Consider the following 15721-nt stretch of genomic DNA (forward strand, 5'->3'; position numbering starts at 1 on the left):
GCTTTTTGCTTCATAAAATATAACAATTCATATTTGCCCATTGCACAGTTCCATCATATGCGAGGAGAACCTTGATCTTGCAGCATATGTGAATTGAACCAGTCATATTACCTTATATAAAGCAAAGTTAAGTAATTCTTCCTTTCACATCTATTGCCATTTCAAGGCTCTCCTTGCATATGGTGGAACCATGCAATGGGCGAATAAGAACACAAAGAGTACACAAATACAAGTACACACACATTGAAATCCATTTTTTTACCTGATCCGAGTCCATCTAGAAACACCAAGCAAGCTCCATGGATGTATGCTACAGCTGGATCTAGTGATGACCTCTCTGATGACGTACTACAACAAGTGTTGATAAAATTAACCCAGGATAAGATGTCCCTTATACTCACTGTACATCTGTATGCAAATTGTGTTAAAATAAACCCAACATTATTGATCAAATAGTCACTATCATGGTATCAAGAGCATGAATATGGTCTATGCTTAAGATTTTAATTGGGTTATATGGCAAACCATGGCAAAAGCTTTAGAGAGAATGAGTAATCATTTATACATCAAGTTCAGTAATGACGTACATGTAGGTGACCATATCGGTGGTTGTGCAACCACTGAAAAAGCAATGATGTCACTACTGAACTTGAAGTGAACCAAAGAATAGCATAAATGGCAAGACTTTAGAGTAAAGGATGTCTGTCTCAATATCTAAGATTAAAGTTTGGTGTCAGGGTTACCATGGTTACAATAAGCAGAAGGATTAGGATCAGGATTATGAGATAGCAATGGGCTATTCCAGTTCAAACCATACACCCTCTATGGAACCTTAATCTCTCATACAGGGGGTATAGATTTCATGGAGTCACCCTTTCAGATAACCCCATTTGATATTCATACTCCCTGTGTGGAACATCAATGTCATGTCTTCCGCAGGGGCTGTATGGATTTCAACTGGAATAGCCCATTTTTTACAATACAATTTTGTAAGAAATATGCATTGATATTACCTCTTGCCTGCTTCATTATTTGCAAACCACTCTACAAAGTCCATAATGGCATTGCCAACTCCACTAGAGCCATCCTCCTGGTTGCCAAGTTGAATGCCATCTACTAGATTGTGTTCTATGATGCTGATCAGATCCTGTCTTTCATTGGATGGGGGACACCAGATTTCAGTGAAGCGATTGCGCAATGCTGGTGACAGCTGATCATAAATGAAAATAGGTGATTATCAAAATATAGGTGTAGTGATCAGGGGTGTGAGAGGCCTCAGACAAAAACAGAGGAAAATTATTTAAAAAGCCGAAAAACAGCGTAAAACCAGGGTAAAAGCCCAAATATAGGCTGAAAATAAAAGAAAACACATACATTTTGGCAATAAAAAAAGCTGAAATCAGCTTAAAAGCTGAACTCTCACACCACTGAGTGATTAAAATGTTTTACATATTTTCTTTTACAAATTAAGCATACTGCTAACCTTCCAGCGAATATTATTTTGCACAAGGTCATATGCACATGATTGATGCCATGTGCATGTGATGGTTAAAGCTTAAAAGGAACCTTGCAAAAGATTATGACATGTATTAAAATGAATGAAAGGCTTACCATGGCCTCTGTTTGCCTAAATTATTAAAAATTTGCCACAATAATGCAAACCCACACACAAGTTCTTGAAGCGAAATTTAAAGACATAGTCCACAATGATAGTCCGAAATTATGAAACATTTTTTTATCCCAAAGTGTACATTTTCTCTCTGCCAAACTAAAATTCAAAACAATTGCTGGCATACTTTGACTCTCAGGAATCTATATGCCCCTGCTCCCCAATATATGAGTGGGGAAATTGTGTCAGTTGAGTGCAATAAGGGCATAAGTGCTTTGTTGTTGCTATGCTTATCTTATGATAGAACCTAGAAACAGAAAGCTGTAAATATATGTCTTTCTTCACCCATGGTTCAATGAATTCATTTTAGACTGTATGCAAATTGCTTATACATTCAAATTTTTAATAAACCAATGTTACAGATTTATTACCTCTTTTTTGCCAAAATCTCCTCCAGGGTTCATAGTAGCAAACACACAAAATGGTTCCTTAGCAACAATTTGTGGTATGTCTTCTCCAACCTTCTCACCACTTCCTCGTTCTGCAAGCAACAGTGCCCTCTCTGGTTCCAATACACTGTTGAGTCTCTCTAGTACAGAGTCATCAGCAAGGGAAATCTCATCAATTAGGAATGCAGCCCCTTCTTTCATCGCTAGGACTAGAGGACCATCACACCACTCAAATAACTTTTGTCTTTCTTCTTCCTGTAAGGCAACAAAGAATGGAATGACAAAATGATATAATTAACCTTTTCTGTAAATCCCATAATTCCTTGCGGCTAGACCCCAGACGTCGTCATTTGATGTCACACCAACTTGCAATGCACAGTAATGATGTTCGCTAAACGATGTGCGCATTGGCGTGACATCAGCTGATGACATCTCGGGTCTAACGCAATGAAACGGTCAATTGCAAGCAATAGCACATCAAGAGTTTTTTCTGTTTTTTTGTTAAATCAAGTATTTAGCATTTAAAACCAACTATGATGGCCAGAAGGTTTAATATTAGACAGTGAATTCTTCAACTGAGGGTATGTATGTCTTTTAGACTATTAATTTGCTGTTTTGGTTCGCTTTTTATTTTGTCTGCTATAAATGACCTCTTTCTTTGTATCCATTTCTCTCTACATCTAGTTCCAAAAAAACTTGTAAATAGCAAAGAATAGAAAACACTTCTATGATTTTATTTCATAATAAAAAGGTATAATTTTGGATTACATTCAAGTTACAATAAGATACAAATAGGGACATTAATTAGAAGTTCACAAGATATTCTATAATGGAAACAATATATTAACAACTAGTGGTGTCACACTTACATCTTCATTCTCATGGTGTCTTACTGGTCTGAGACCACCCAGGAAATCTGATGTCTCAGTGTGCAGATGACAGTTAACAGCGTGAAGAGCTTGGTTGGATGAGGCTGCAAATAACTGACAAATGGTTGTCTTACCACATCTGAAATACAATGAAATACTTAATCATGTAAGAATACAATGAGCAACTTACATCATGTAACTTTTGGATTTCCAAACTTGGTTTAGCATGACCATTGGGCTATTCCAGTTGACATCCACACTACCCCTGTGGAAGATTTTGGAAATATCTTCTACAGGGGGAGTATGTTTTTCAATTGTAATTGGTCAGGGTTAATCATTTGAAACCCATACTCCCCCTGTATTATGGCTTTAGATATCTATCACAACTGGAGAGAGTATTTCAAATGGAAGCTACCCAATTATCTATTCTATTCCAAACTTATACTTATAAGACTTTAAATCTTCCACAGGGGTAGTGTGGATTTTAAATGGAATAGCCCATTGCTTGATCAGAAATGCTACATTTATTGCCGATATATCAGTCAGACCTCACTACCATGGCATAGCATCAAATTGCTAACAGGTGACTTCAAGGCAACATTTTGATGACAGCCATGACTGAAACACTGGTAGCATTGTACAATCGCTAGTGACATTTGATTAGAGGTTAATGACTGCACATCCGTTCTTTTCATATCAGCAAAGTTCAACATCAAATGTTGGAGGTACATTATCTTCCCTCCATAAGCGACAAACAAAGATGACGGATTTAACACAGCATTATGTATGGTGCAGTATTAAGTTAGTAATCTTTGGGTAGAATATCTTTGATATGAAATCACATAGCTTGTGTCCATGTGCCACCACATGCTTATTCAGAACTAAGCCCAGAGTGTTCTCAAGGTACAAGGTAAATTTATTTCCATAATTCACATGTTAAAAATACCAAAATACGGTTAAACAAACAAGTCATAGAGGAGATGGCCAAAAGGCTAACAAGGCCAGAGGTAGGCACAAAAGAAAGTTAACAAACAAACAAGTTAACAAATAAGATACACAAGTGCTCCTTCCTGTTACTTTTGAATACTTTGCCTTACAAATTAAACTTACCCTGTTTCTCCAACCAATAGTATAGGTTCTTTAAATCTCATCGCTTGACCTACAAGAACCGCAAGCCTCCTCATGCTGTAAGTCCATACCACGTGCCCAAAGCCTTGTGGTGGGTCGTTGTGTACGAGTCGTTGCAAGATGGCCTGAGAGGGTGCAAATAGGTGTGTGGGGTCAACTTTTCTCTTGATATGCTTCTCTAAGACTTCCTGTATGACGACACCTTCATCTGGTCTCCTCACACGACCTGCTATGAGTATATAGCCTGATGGGTACAAATGGAATTGGGACTAGTCAAAATTCAAATCTGGTAAATGCACTCATCAAGCTAGTTCTCAACAAAGACATATTACAAGTCTAAGCTTTTGTTTGACCACAAAATGTTTATGTTTATCAATTTGACAGGATTGGATTAATATTTCTTTTTCAGGTGCTTCAAAACAATGTAAAATGTTGTATCTAACAGGTTTTTACTCGATCGTTTTATACTCGATCGTTATATACTCGATCGTTTTATACTCGATCGCTGAGCAAATTTTGGAAAGAGATGGGCAATCACCCAATTTTGTGATGCACCGCTCATTGATTTTGCATTTATATTGATCATGCATGGCGATCGTGTTTGCAGACAACAATTAAAATATTAAAAAGGACACAAACTATATATTTAGAACATCCATGTTGCCGTCAATAATTATTGCTTTGTATTTGCTTAGGCGATTTGCATTGATTGATCAACTCGACGCTCCGAAAATGGAAGAAAACACGGAGCATGTGTAAAAGTTGCTTTTCGGCAAAAGGGATGGAGCTTAAATTCAGCTTTAGAGCTACAAGACTATGAGATAAGAAGCAACAGTTTGACTTAGGTGTACTATTTTCATCCGATAACTACTCAATATAAAACATAAAAAATAACAACAAACATTTCTTAATGTTTTCTAATCTCTTTGATAAACTATCAAGCTAGTTTCTACAAATTAATCATTCATCCTGTCTGCTGAAATCCATCACACCTACCAACATTATTAGCACGAACCCGAGGTTCTGGGTTTGATTCTCCACGGGATCACTTTTTCTATTTGTCTCCTTTATTATTTGCGATGCGAACCTGGTGAAATATTATGTTTATTACTATTACTCACCATCATCAGCAATATGCTGGTCCCAGTCATAGAAGCCTTCTTGTCCATGGCTTGATTGCCTATATCTCTCAGCCCATCTGAACAGATCTCTCAGTGTCATAAAACCTTGTTTGCCAGCAAACACACCGGAACCTTTTCTCCTAGTCTGCAAATGTATACCAAAAAAACCATAACATTAACCCTAACACTACCAGGTACAAAATACTACTTGATATATTCATTAGATATGCATGCATCATACATGATGCGATCACCCTGAGTGATATATAGTATACTCATGGTTTCTGTGGCCAGGCCAGTGAAACACCCTTGGCTATCAGTCGCCAACTTACTTGCTTTGCACTTGAGGGGTCTCAGGTTTGAATTCCGACAAAAACAAACAACTTCATTGTTCATCTTCAGTCTTTAATACTTTCTTTCTTTTCCATTTGCCAAAATCCACTCAGGATTTTAGGCTTGATTAAACTCTATCGAAACTCCATATAGACCTTACATAACAGCTTTTGTATCGGTGCATGGAATAAGAATTCCAAAATGTTATTTTTTCTACCCAAGGGCTAAGAGTAAAATTGAACAATTGATTTGTTGTGAGTGGCCTTTCTTTTTCTTGCTCTTTATAATCAATCATGTTTCTTTCTTTTCTCTCCATATAGGCCAGCATGCTTACACAAGCTTTTAAGGCTTGGCTTTAGCATATGACTTGAGCCTGGTCCCATCAGGATCCAAGTGTGTGTCCGCCCGGATGGACCGGTTAAACAAACAAACAAGAAACAGACAAACAAACAGTATTTAGGCGTTAACGCTTTATGTGTACTGCTTCAAATCCAAAGTACAAATTCCAATGCATAAAAATTCTTCAAAACTTACATGTTATAATATTTCATGGGTTGATATAGAAATACCCAATATTTTCATCTGAGGATGACAGGGTCTACATCTGCCTTCATGCAAGAATATAACCATGTGAATGCTGCCAAATAGACCAACTGTCAATAGGGGGTATGTGGGTGAGAGACAGTAGTTACTAGTTAGTAATGAAAACAATTTTGGAAGAAACTCTCCTCCCTCCCTGTGGAGCACAATAATAACACTATGCCAGTAATCTGACATTTTTGATTATCATTTCAATGTTTACCTGTAAGTCCAGCATGACTGCTACCATTTTCTGACAGTATGACATAGGTACAGCACATCTCTGATGTAAGATGGTCTCCAATTCACGGCTTGGTATCTCATCAAAATGAAGCTCCACAAATCGATTTCTGAATGCTCTGGATAGAACCTGGAATGAGGATGGATGCAAGAATATAGACCAATGATCATCTTGTGTGGAATGCAATGCATGAAGACAGGATACTCATCAGAGTGTTATTGTTTGGTATACTAATTTTTAATCAATTAAGTATTTGTATAAAATAAAGATCTGGAAGTTTGATATTGAATGCCTACATGTACAAAAACTGTGTTTTGCCTTCATATTTTGACCCATTGTAGCACTTGACGTCCATGATAAGAAGCATGTTGAACAACCCTCATTTGGATAGAGAAAGCTTCTCCTGATGAAACAAAACATGCTACATGAATCATTCCGATACAGTAAACATCATCAGGCGTGGTTGCTCATTCTTCAAATATATATGCAAAAATTCCAACGCATATAGTACCCTTTCCAATTTCTTATGCAATTCTTTATTTTCAAAACAAAGTTTCACTCCAAATGTCTACATTTCCCAGGAATAAACTTCCTGAATTCCCTACTTTTTATCAATCAATTTACCTTTCTACCTCCATATTGGCCTGGAGGATTCTGGGTAGCAAAGAGCATAAATCTTGGATGTGCACCGACTGTCTCTTGTGTCTCTGGGATGAACAGCTCCCTGTTGTCATCTAGTAACTGGAATGAAAACAGAAAATATTTAAGGGGTACTACACCCCTGGCCAATTTTGTTGCCTATTTTTGCATTTTTCTCAAAAATTATAGCGCATTGATGAGAAGTAAGATATGTATATTATAGGGGCAAGGACTACAACCACTGCACTGAAAATTCAGCAACTCAAAGCAAGTAGATATTGATTTATTGATCAAAAACTGGTTTTCCCTCATTTTTGACTGTAACTCCACAACTGTTGTCTGTGCTGAAATAAAATTTCCATTGCAGTAGTTGTAGTCCTTGCCCCTATAATATACATATCTTACTTCTCATCAATGCACTATAATTTTTGAGAAAAATGCAAAAATAGGCACAAAATTGGACAGGGGGTGTAGTACCCCCTTAAGCTTTTCAAAATGTCTGCCACTAAAGAGCACTGGTCTTAATCATGCCTTGATCATATCACAAAAGTATTTTTTTCTTAAACAAATGTTAAGCACAAGCACCCACAAACACCACCCAACCAAGCTTTGTATTTCTTTACCTCAAAATCAACCTACAATATGCACTTTTTCATCATGATTTATTACCCCCCTGATACTGTGATGCTCAATGGTTTAAACAAATCTTCCCATAGACTACTAGCTACTTGTATACCTACCCTGTTAAGTGCTTCTAGTACATCAGTAGGTGCCAGGTTCAACTCATCTAGTATGATCCAATGTCCTTTCCTCATAGCATCCACAAGAACACCTGCAAACAACAATTGGGGATTTTTAATTTTAACCAAAAATTTAAGATTAATATAATAAATGAAATAACAAAAGAAAGCAAGCAAGCAGGCAGGAAGGCAGGAAGGAAGGAAGGAAGGAAGGAAGGAAGGAAGGCAGGAAGGAAGGAAGGAAGGAAGGAAGGAAGGAAGGAAGGAAGGAAGGAAGGAAGGAAGGAAGAAGGAAGGAAGGAAGGAAGGAAGGAAGAAAGAAAAGAAAGACAGAAGAAAGAAAGAAAGAAAGAAAGAAAGAAAGAAAGAAAGAAAGAAAGAAAAAGAAAGAAAGAAAGAAAGAAAGAGAAAGGAAAGGAAGGAACAGAAATATGAATGAATGAACGAACGAACAAACAAACGAATGAATGAATGAATAAATCAATAAACAAACAAACAATAGTGCTTCCTACCTTCCTTGAAGACAAGTTTGCCGGTCTCATCAGCAGCATAGAATCCCACATATTCTTGTAGATCTGTGTGTTCATGGTTGTTAACTCTCACACACTGGTTCCCTGTAGCCTGGGCTAGGTACTGGATCAGGCTAGTTTTGCCTACTGATGTCTCCCCTTGGATCAATACTGGGAACCGACTGAAAGAAACATGAGTGATACAAAATTGATTTAGTAGACAGGTGCAATTATCTATTCTGAATCCTTTTGTTATCTACCAAATGTCCTGTAAAAATGTCCCTACCAGCTATCTACTGTGACCCCTTCACTAGGTCACTGGTGCCTGGCCAGAGTTTCATATCTCCCAGATTTTAGCTGTTCAGGGTAGACGCTGTATTGTTGGTCGGAGCAGCCAAAATATTGATTTTTATTATCTAAATCAATATATTATTGAAAAATAACACTTTGATGTTTTGCAAAAGTTCATTCAACAAATCATATACTTCTTGATTTATTGTTGTTAAGGTGGTACTACACCCCTGGCCAATTTTGTGCCTATTTTTGCATTTTTCTCAAAAATTATAGCGCATTGGTGACAAGTAAGATATGTATATTATAGGGGCAAGGACTACAACTACTGCACTGAAAATTGTATTTCAGCACAGACAACAGTTGTGGAGTAACAGTCAAAAATGAGGGAAAACCAATTTTTGATCAATAAATCAAAAACTACTTGTCTTGTGTCACTGAAATTGAAATTCCAGTGTAGTAACTGCATTCCTTGCCCCTATAATATACATAACTTTTGTTACCAGTGTTTTATTAGTTTTTGAGAAAAATGCAAAAACAGTCACAAATTTATCAAGTTATGTACATTTTACAAAAGTGTTGTTGTTTCAGCCCTCTGTACAATATAACTCAAGAGCCACAGGACCTACAAAAGAATATTCTGTGATAATTAAATTCTTCTACACACTCGCTATGAAATGATCAATGCAGTTTTGCCAAAGCTCACTACCATTCGCAAGATGCTGTGAACTACCAAATCGCAACAGTTTAAAATAGTTGCTAACCTTAATGCCCAGATATGCTTGACATTAAAAACATTTTATTTCTAATTACGATTGTTACTTTTGCTGCAAACTAGTGTGATTGCCAAAAGATGTGCATCTTTGTGCTACTGTTTGTATGGTTTTCTGTCATTCATCTTAAGGGCTGGGGTATGAGCGTTTGGACAGTATTTATTTTGGGACATTAGAGCACATCAGACATATCGAATTGCATTCTGAATACGAAGAATGTCATTCTGATATCAAATAATTTTGATTTTTTGAAATTCGCAATTTAATACACATTTTATGGCAAATCATTAAAAATTGATATTTTTGATATTTAACTGTACTTGAAGTAAACTTTATACATCTGATGATTTATACTTAAAGTGTATGTAGGTGGGATGAAAAGCCGACGATCAATTGAAAATTTTGACCTTTTGTATTGAAGATATGGATTTTTTTCCAAAACACCAAAAAATTAGGTCTTTTTCGGAAAAAATCCATATCTTCAATATGAAAGGTCAAAATTTTCAATTGACCGTCGGCTTTTTCCTCCCTGCTACATACACTTTAAGAATATATCATTAGATTTATATAATTTACTTGAGGACTGTTATATATCAAAAATTTGAAAAATATCAAATTTTTATAATTTGTCATAAAATTTGTATTATATTGTGATTTTCAAAAATGAAAATTATTTGATATCAGAAAGACATGCTTCGTATTCAGAATGCAATTCGATAGGTCTGAGGTGCTCTCATGTCCCATAAAAAATACTGTCGAAACGCAATAAACGCTCATTTTAGATCCCTTAAAATCTGTTTTAAAAATGTTCATAACTTTCTTTACCAAATTTGAAATCCTTTCAGGGAACAACAGATAGAGCTTCTAGATAGATCTGATGTGAGCTATCTTCAGTAGATAGCAGCAATAACACAATCTGCTGTGTATCTGCAATGATTTGATATGGTCATTTGGCGGTAGTTTTAATTTATCCTTTTTGAACATGGGGATCAGGTTTGGCAATTTTTTTTGATTAAAAAAATCGATTTATTTGACTTAAATCAGATTATTTTTTATTTAAATCAATTTTTTAAATATTTTTGATGAACTTTTTCCTGGACCATTCTGTGCTGAGGTAAATTGGTTCTATTTAGACAAGCTAAATAAAGCCATAATTAGAAACTTTTCCATGAAGTTTTCAAAAATGTTTTCTAAAAAGTTACTGAAACGTTTCATACCCTTTATATAACCAGACATTTAAAAGTTTTCTGTAAAACATTTTGTGTTTGCTGGGTAAACATTTGGAACTAAAACTGGGCCTAGTACTTACACAAAACATGGGGTGCCATTCTGGCATTCTCTACACTTTAAGGGGGTACTACACCCCTGCCCAATTTTGTGCATATTTTTGCATTTTCTCAAAAATTATAGCGCATTGGTGACAAGTAAGATATGTATATTATAGGGCAAGAACTACAACTACTGCACTGGAAATTTTATTTCAACACAGACAACAGTTGTGGAGTTACAGTCAAAAATGAGGGAAAACCAATATTTGATCAATAAATCAATAACTATTTGCCTTGAGTTGCTGAATTTTCAGTGCAGTAGTTGTAGTCCTTGCCCCTATTATATACGTATCTTACTTGTCACCAATGCGCTATAATTGTTGAGAAAAATGCAAAAATAGGCACAAAATTGGCCAGGGGTGTAGTACCCCCTTAACCCAAGCAAATAGTGCTATGAACCCTTGGTACACCACATGAAGTCCACATTGAGTGAATATGAATAACACTATTCATAGCATGTATAGCTAAGGTACAATGCCTGTGTACCATAGTCATGTGGAGAGTGTAATAATAATACACTTAAGGTAACAAATGCCCTCTGAATATTTAAAAAAAGTTTAATAAAACATTGCATTGTATGACATGTGACTCAACCGCACAGCTGTAACCACCTCATTCACCCGCCTTGGCCCTCCCCCATAAAAAACAAACAAACAAACAAACAAACAAAAACAAAACAACAACAAGGGCTTAGGAAAACAATTTACTTTGTAGAAATGTCATCATTTGTATTTCAGCCTATCTATGCAGTTTTCAAGTGAAAACATGTTTTACTCATGCTGCTACGCACTTGTCCTTTTTATATTTCCGGAAAGTTCTCAGACACCATTCTTTTTTGCCGAGTCATCCTGGAAATGTACTAGCAACCGCATATTTCCGGTACACCGATATTATCAGGTTGCCATATTAGCTCTTATCTTACCAAATTGTGCATCACACAATCTGTAACAGAATGAAAATGCGCCTAATATTGGTTGCTATATATTACATGAATAATAGACCGGCAACACTGCACAACCTGAATAATAAACCGGAAACATTGTACAACATGGCCAGCGTACTTAACAAAATGACATCGCACAAAATGCTGTGCCGATTTCTTTTACAATTTCACACAATACTAAGTTTTTCTTCCCTCATAATGTGTTGTCAGTTATTACCCAGTGATCCGAATCAACTGAGTGACTTTGAAGTCAAGCAACATGATCATATAACTATGGTTTGTCAATTTAGAACAACAGACAATACAGAGCAAGTAATCGCTTGGAAACATACGACAACTCTAGAAAAACAATTTGGATTTCCAGTGGCGTATGGTGCAAGTGTTTTCGATTCCAGTCTTAATCTTGCAGTTGAAACAAGGTAAAGTTTGCGTTCTCTTTATTTCCCACTTGTGAACTTTGATCATGTGTAATATAAATTTTAATATTAGAGATATAAGGTTCAAGATTTTACCACGATTTGGTGGCTAAAATAGGTTCATTCAAAAGTTTGAGCAATTTAATTACAATATTATTTCTAGACAGAAAAAATTGTGTGGAATAAAAATTAAGTCAAAAATGTCACATTTTATTTTTAGCTTGAAAAGTTCATGAATGCAGTGGCGTAGCCAGGGGCAATGGGGCAGCTTTCCCCTGTGAGAAGTCTTACCCCCTGCCAGCCTCTTGCCCCTGTTGTGGGATGCTGGCCAACCTAATATTTAAGCTTTTTAGGCCTTCTTTGTACATTGCCCATTTTTGACCATTTTCATCAAATGAATAGTACAAAGTGAGCATATCAACTTGTGGCATTTTAAGCATGACTAAGTGTGATTTTATCATTCTACATACCTGCTGACCTCAAATTACATCAGTCTGTGACCTTGAACACCACTATTATATGAAAATTATCATAGTACAGCTATGGCACAAGTTTGATGGCAATAGAATTTGAACTGTTCATATGAGACAAAGTTTTAACCAAAAGTCTTACATATGGTTGACATACACACACAGACAAACAGACACCCACACACAACTCATGATCTAGGCTTCTCCTTCAGACGTGCCCTAAAAATACTGACTACATGTCAAAAAATATCAGATTACTGCTTAAACTCTTCATAACTAAAAAAAAGGTCATAGATTTTTTGTTTGTTTTAACATGTGCAGGTCGTTGTTGTATAATAGTTAGTACATAGTAAAATAAAAAAACATGATTGTTGTTATCATCATCAACATAATTCTGTTATTATCTTATATTTTTTCAATTCTTATTATTTACTGCAGGTACACTTCCAGTGGGGAAGTACAATCAAGCCTGACCATTTCGAAGCTGTTTTTCGAACTACATAAGGGTCTGTACTGGTGTGAGCTGTATGGAAACCAGTACTGCAATATGACAGGACTTCCTAGACTTGAGTCTGGCACAGCAAGTCTCATAGTAAACTTCCACCCTGGACCACGCTATCCCGAATGTTTTAATAAGACTGATGGTGATTGGACTGAGCTCAGATGTTGCTTTGAGTGGGCTCAACCATTTCCATTTGTGGAATGGGAATATGATGGAAGTGAAAATGATTATTTGGATCCAGTAAGAAATGACTACTACTGTAAAGTTGCAAAAGTGAGCAGTTCCTACAAACATCCTATCAGATGTATTTTGTGCAGTAGAGACAAATTCCCTGACTATAATGCACACTGTTGGTCTAAACCAGTGGAGGAGGAAATGACGGAACCACAAAATCTCTGCACTATTCCACAACCATCGCAGCTAACAACACCACCACCACAATTGACAACAACACTGAGTTCAGAAGAACTTTCTTTAGTAATCATTCCAATCTTTTGGCATATTCCACATGGGCTTCAAGAAATTATGCTGACAGTGAAAAATGAAGTACACCTTATCAAACCACAGGGTGAAGAATGGATCACACTAGTTTGTCTCCAGAAGCAAAGAGACAACGAGCAGATCTCTTCCACATGTTCACCAGATATTCTTAATCTTGGTGTGGAAGTTGGTCTTTCTCATGGAGTGCTAATCAACCAAACGCATATTGATATCATGACAGCTACACTAGCATGCAGTATTGAAATAGCATTACATATATCGGACACCAAATATGTATTGTCTGGTATTTCGAATCTAATGGTATCTGAGAATTATAATTCTTACAAAGAGCTGCTGACATTAAGAGATGGAGACCAAAAATTGGTTCCATCATCAATTTCCTCCTACTGTACAAGAACAAATTACGGAGACAATAGTGAAATTATGAATGTTGTGGGATTAGTTTTTGCAATACTTTTTGTTGTAGCCTTAATAATCCTAGTGTTGTACTTTGCAATAATCGCAAGATTTCGACCAACTGATGACAATGAAATGCCCACTATCAGGAACAAGAACAACACTGGGAAATGTTGAAGATAAAATGATTTGACACAATCTGGTCCATGGAAGCCAAAGGCAGCAAATTTTAAATTGAAATAAGGCTTTTTTTTCTGGAGGCTAAAATTACCCTGAAATTTCACCAAAATTTGAAAAATCTTTTACTGCGAACAAATTTTCTAAAAATGTTTTGGACTAAAAAACAGCTGATTTTACATGATTTTAGCAACAACAAAAAACCAATCTCTAAAATGCAAATTCTGGGTTGGGCAGGCCTGTAGAACAGGGTTTTTATTTGTTGCCTTAAGGCAAAAATATGGTGTAAAAAACAATACAAATTTACATAAGAAAATAGACATTACAAAATTTCATAACTTTAGAACCAACTATGCTAGACCTTAGGTGTTTTCAGTATGAAAGCCTAATATTTGTATAAGGTAATAATTATAGTAACTCAATTTGGCCTCTATGAAGCAGATCGTGTCACAAATAGTTAAATGGTATAGAGCTATGTTGTCCTCTAATGAGAAAAGGGCATAAGTAAAGTATTGATTACACTTTGGGATAATTGACAAAAATGTGCTAAGCCTCCATATAAAAAAATTAATATTTTAAAGCCTTAATGTACGATCTTTTTAAATTTTTAGATTTTTCTTTTTTTCTTCTAAACTGATAATATACAATCATTATGAAAGTTCCCAATACATTTGGACGCGAAAAACATTTGGAATTTGCAAAGAAACAACATCATAATCTTCACCTCTATCACTCGAAACATCTCGCACTATTTGGATTAGAACAGCGAGTGCGGCCTCAGAGTTAGTCTCCTACGCGGCCAGTTTGGTTACGCTCCCTCCACATGTGGAGGAAGCGTAGCCAAGCTAGTTTTGTACGAGACTACGGTTTGCGATCATGGCCGACATAAAGTCATAATCTTTAAAAATTATGACTTTATGTCGGACCAACAGAAAATCGTCCCGTTTTACTACAAATAGGACGAATTTGACAGTTTGCTCATAGATTTAAGTTATAACATGTGTAAGTATTACAAATATGCCAAAAAATCGGTTTTGAAAAAAATAAAGGTAAATTCTGAAAAAAGATCGTACATTATGACTTTAAGAGGCAAAAAAAGGCATGTCTCAAAGCTTGCTATGATTTAAAATCCATTCAACAACTCTTCCTATACCTTTGTACAGGAGCCAACCGTTGTTAATCCGTGATGAACCCACACTTTTACTGTAGCGTATACACGAACGCGAGCAAGACTACGCGTTACGCGAGAGCGCGTAAAATTCGTCATGCCTGGAACCTTTGTGCGTATGCAAGCTTACAATTTGAATTCAGTATTTTACAGGTAGCGGCTAAACATTGCCGTTTTATTCTGTAGTTTTATTGCTGATATCAACAGAGAAATCATCGAAGTTTTGTAAGGCTGAGTGGCAATGATTAACTGACATTCCTCGTAAAATAATCGTAAATTATACGATCACCGGTACGATCTTTAGCTTCTATTCGTTGTTGAAAGGGATTCAATCATGTTCATCGTTGTTCATCACCGATTAACAACTCGCGTCCGGCGCGTCTGCGTGGTTTACTTCGATCGGGCAGCTAAAGCTGCCCTCGCGAAGTAAACCACGCAGACGACGCGGACGCATCGTTGTTAATCGGTGATGAACAACGGTGAAACATGATTGAATCCCTAAATGTACATTGTATGAACCTTAGGAATGAAAACATTCC

The 15721-nt window shown here is 36.3% G+C and overlaps 2 protein-coding genes across 2 annotated transcripts in view; one reads left to right on the top strand and one right to left on the bottom strand.

Moving 5' to 3' along the window:
* The window catches only part of LOC140157609 (midasin-like), a 153986-nt gene that overhangs the window by 87128 nt on the left and 51137 nt on the right, over nt 1–15721 (bottom strand). The window contains exons 23-32 of the mRNA XM_072180849.1: nt 8221–8399; nt 7709–7800; nt 6954–7070; nt 6312–6458; nt 5177–5321; nt 4038–4299; nt 2928–3066; nt 2041–2313; nt 1014–1210; nt 263–408 (exon numbers count right to left, since the gene is read on the bottom strand). Coding sequence (XP_072036950.1) covers nt 263–408; nt 1014–1210; nt 2041–2313; nt 2928–3066; nt 4038–4299; nt 5177–5321; nt 6312–6458; nt 6954–7070; nt 7709–7800; nt 8221–8399 — 1697 coding nt within the window. The remainder of the gene's footprint in view (nt 1–262; nt 409–1013; nt 1211–2040; nt 2314–2927; nt 3067–4037; nt 4300–5176; nt 5322–6311; nt 6459–6953; nt 7071–7708; nt 7801–8220; nt 8400–15721) is intronic.
* LOC140156243 (uncharacterized) lies at nt 11675–14564 on the top strand. The gene is made up of 2 exons (XM_072179239.1): nt 11675–11971; nt 12877–14564. Exons 1-2 carry the CDS (start codon nt 11679–11681, stop codon nt 14012–14014), a joined length of 1431 nt encoding a protein of 476 aa, XP_072035340.1. The 5' UTR covers nt 11675–11678; the 3' UTR covers nt 14015–14564.

The sequence above is a fragment of the Amphiura filiformis genome, chromosome 7 (assembly GCF_039555335.1).
Source record: "Amphiura filiformis chromosome 7, Afil_fr2py, whole genome shotgun sequence".
NCBI classification, from domain to species: Eukaryota; Metazoa; Echinodermata; class Ophiuroidea; order Amphilepidida; family Amphiuridae; genus Amphiura; species Amphiura filiformis.

What these genes read in the sequence shown, in the direction of transcription:
- LOC140156243 (XM_072179239.1), top strand. Translation starts at nt 11,679, where the DNA reads ATGACATCGCACAAAATGCTGTGCCGATTTCTTTTACAATTTCACACA. An exon ending in AATCTTGCAGTTGAAACAAG is followed by an intron (nt 11,972 to 12,876) that starts GTAAAGTTTGCG and finishes TATTTACTGCAG; the next exon opens with GTACACTTCCAGTGGGGAAG.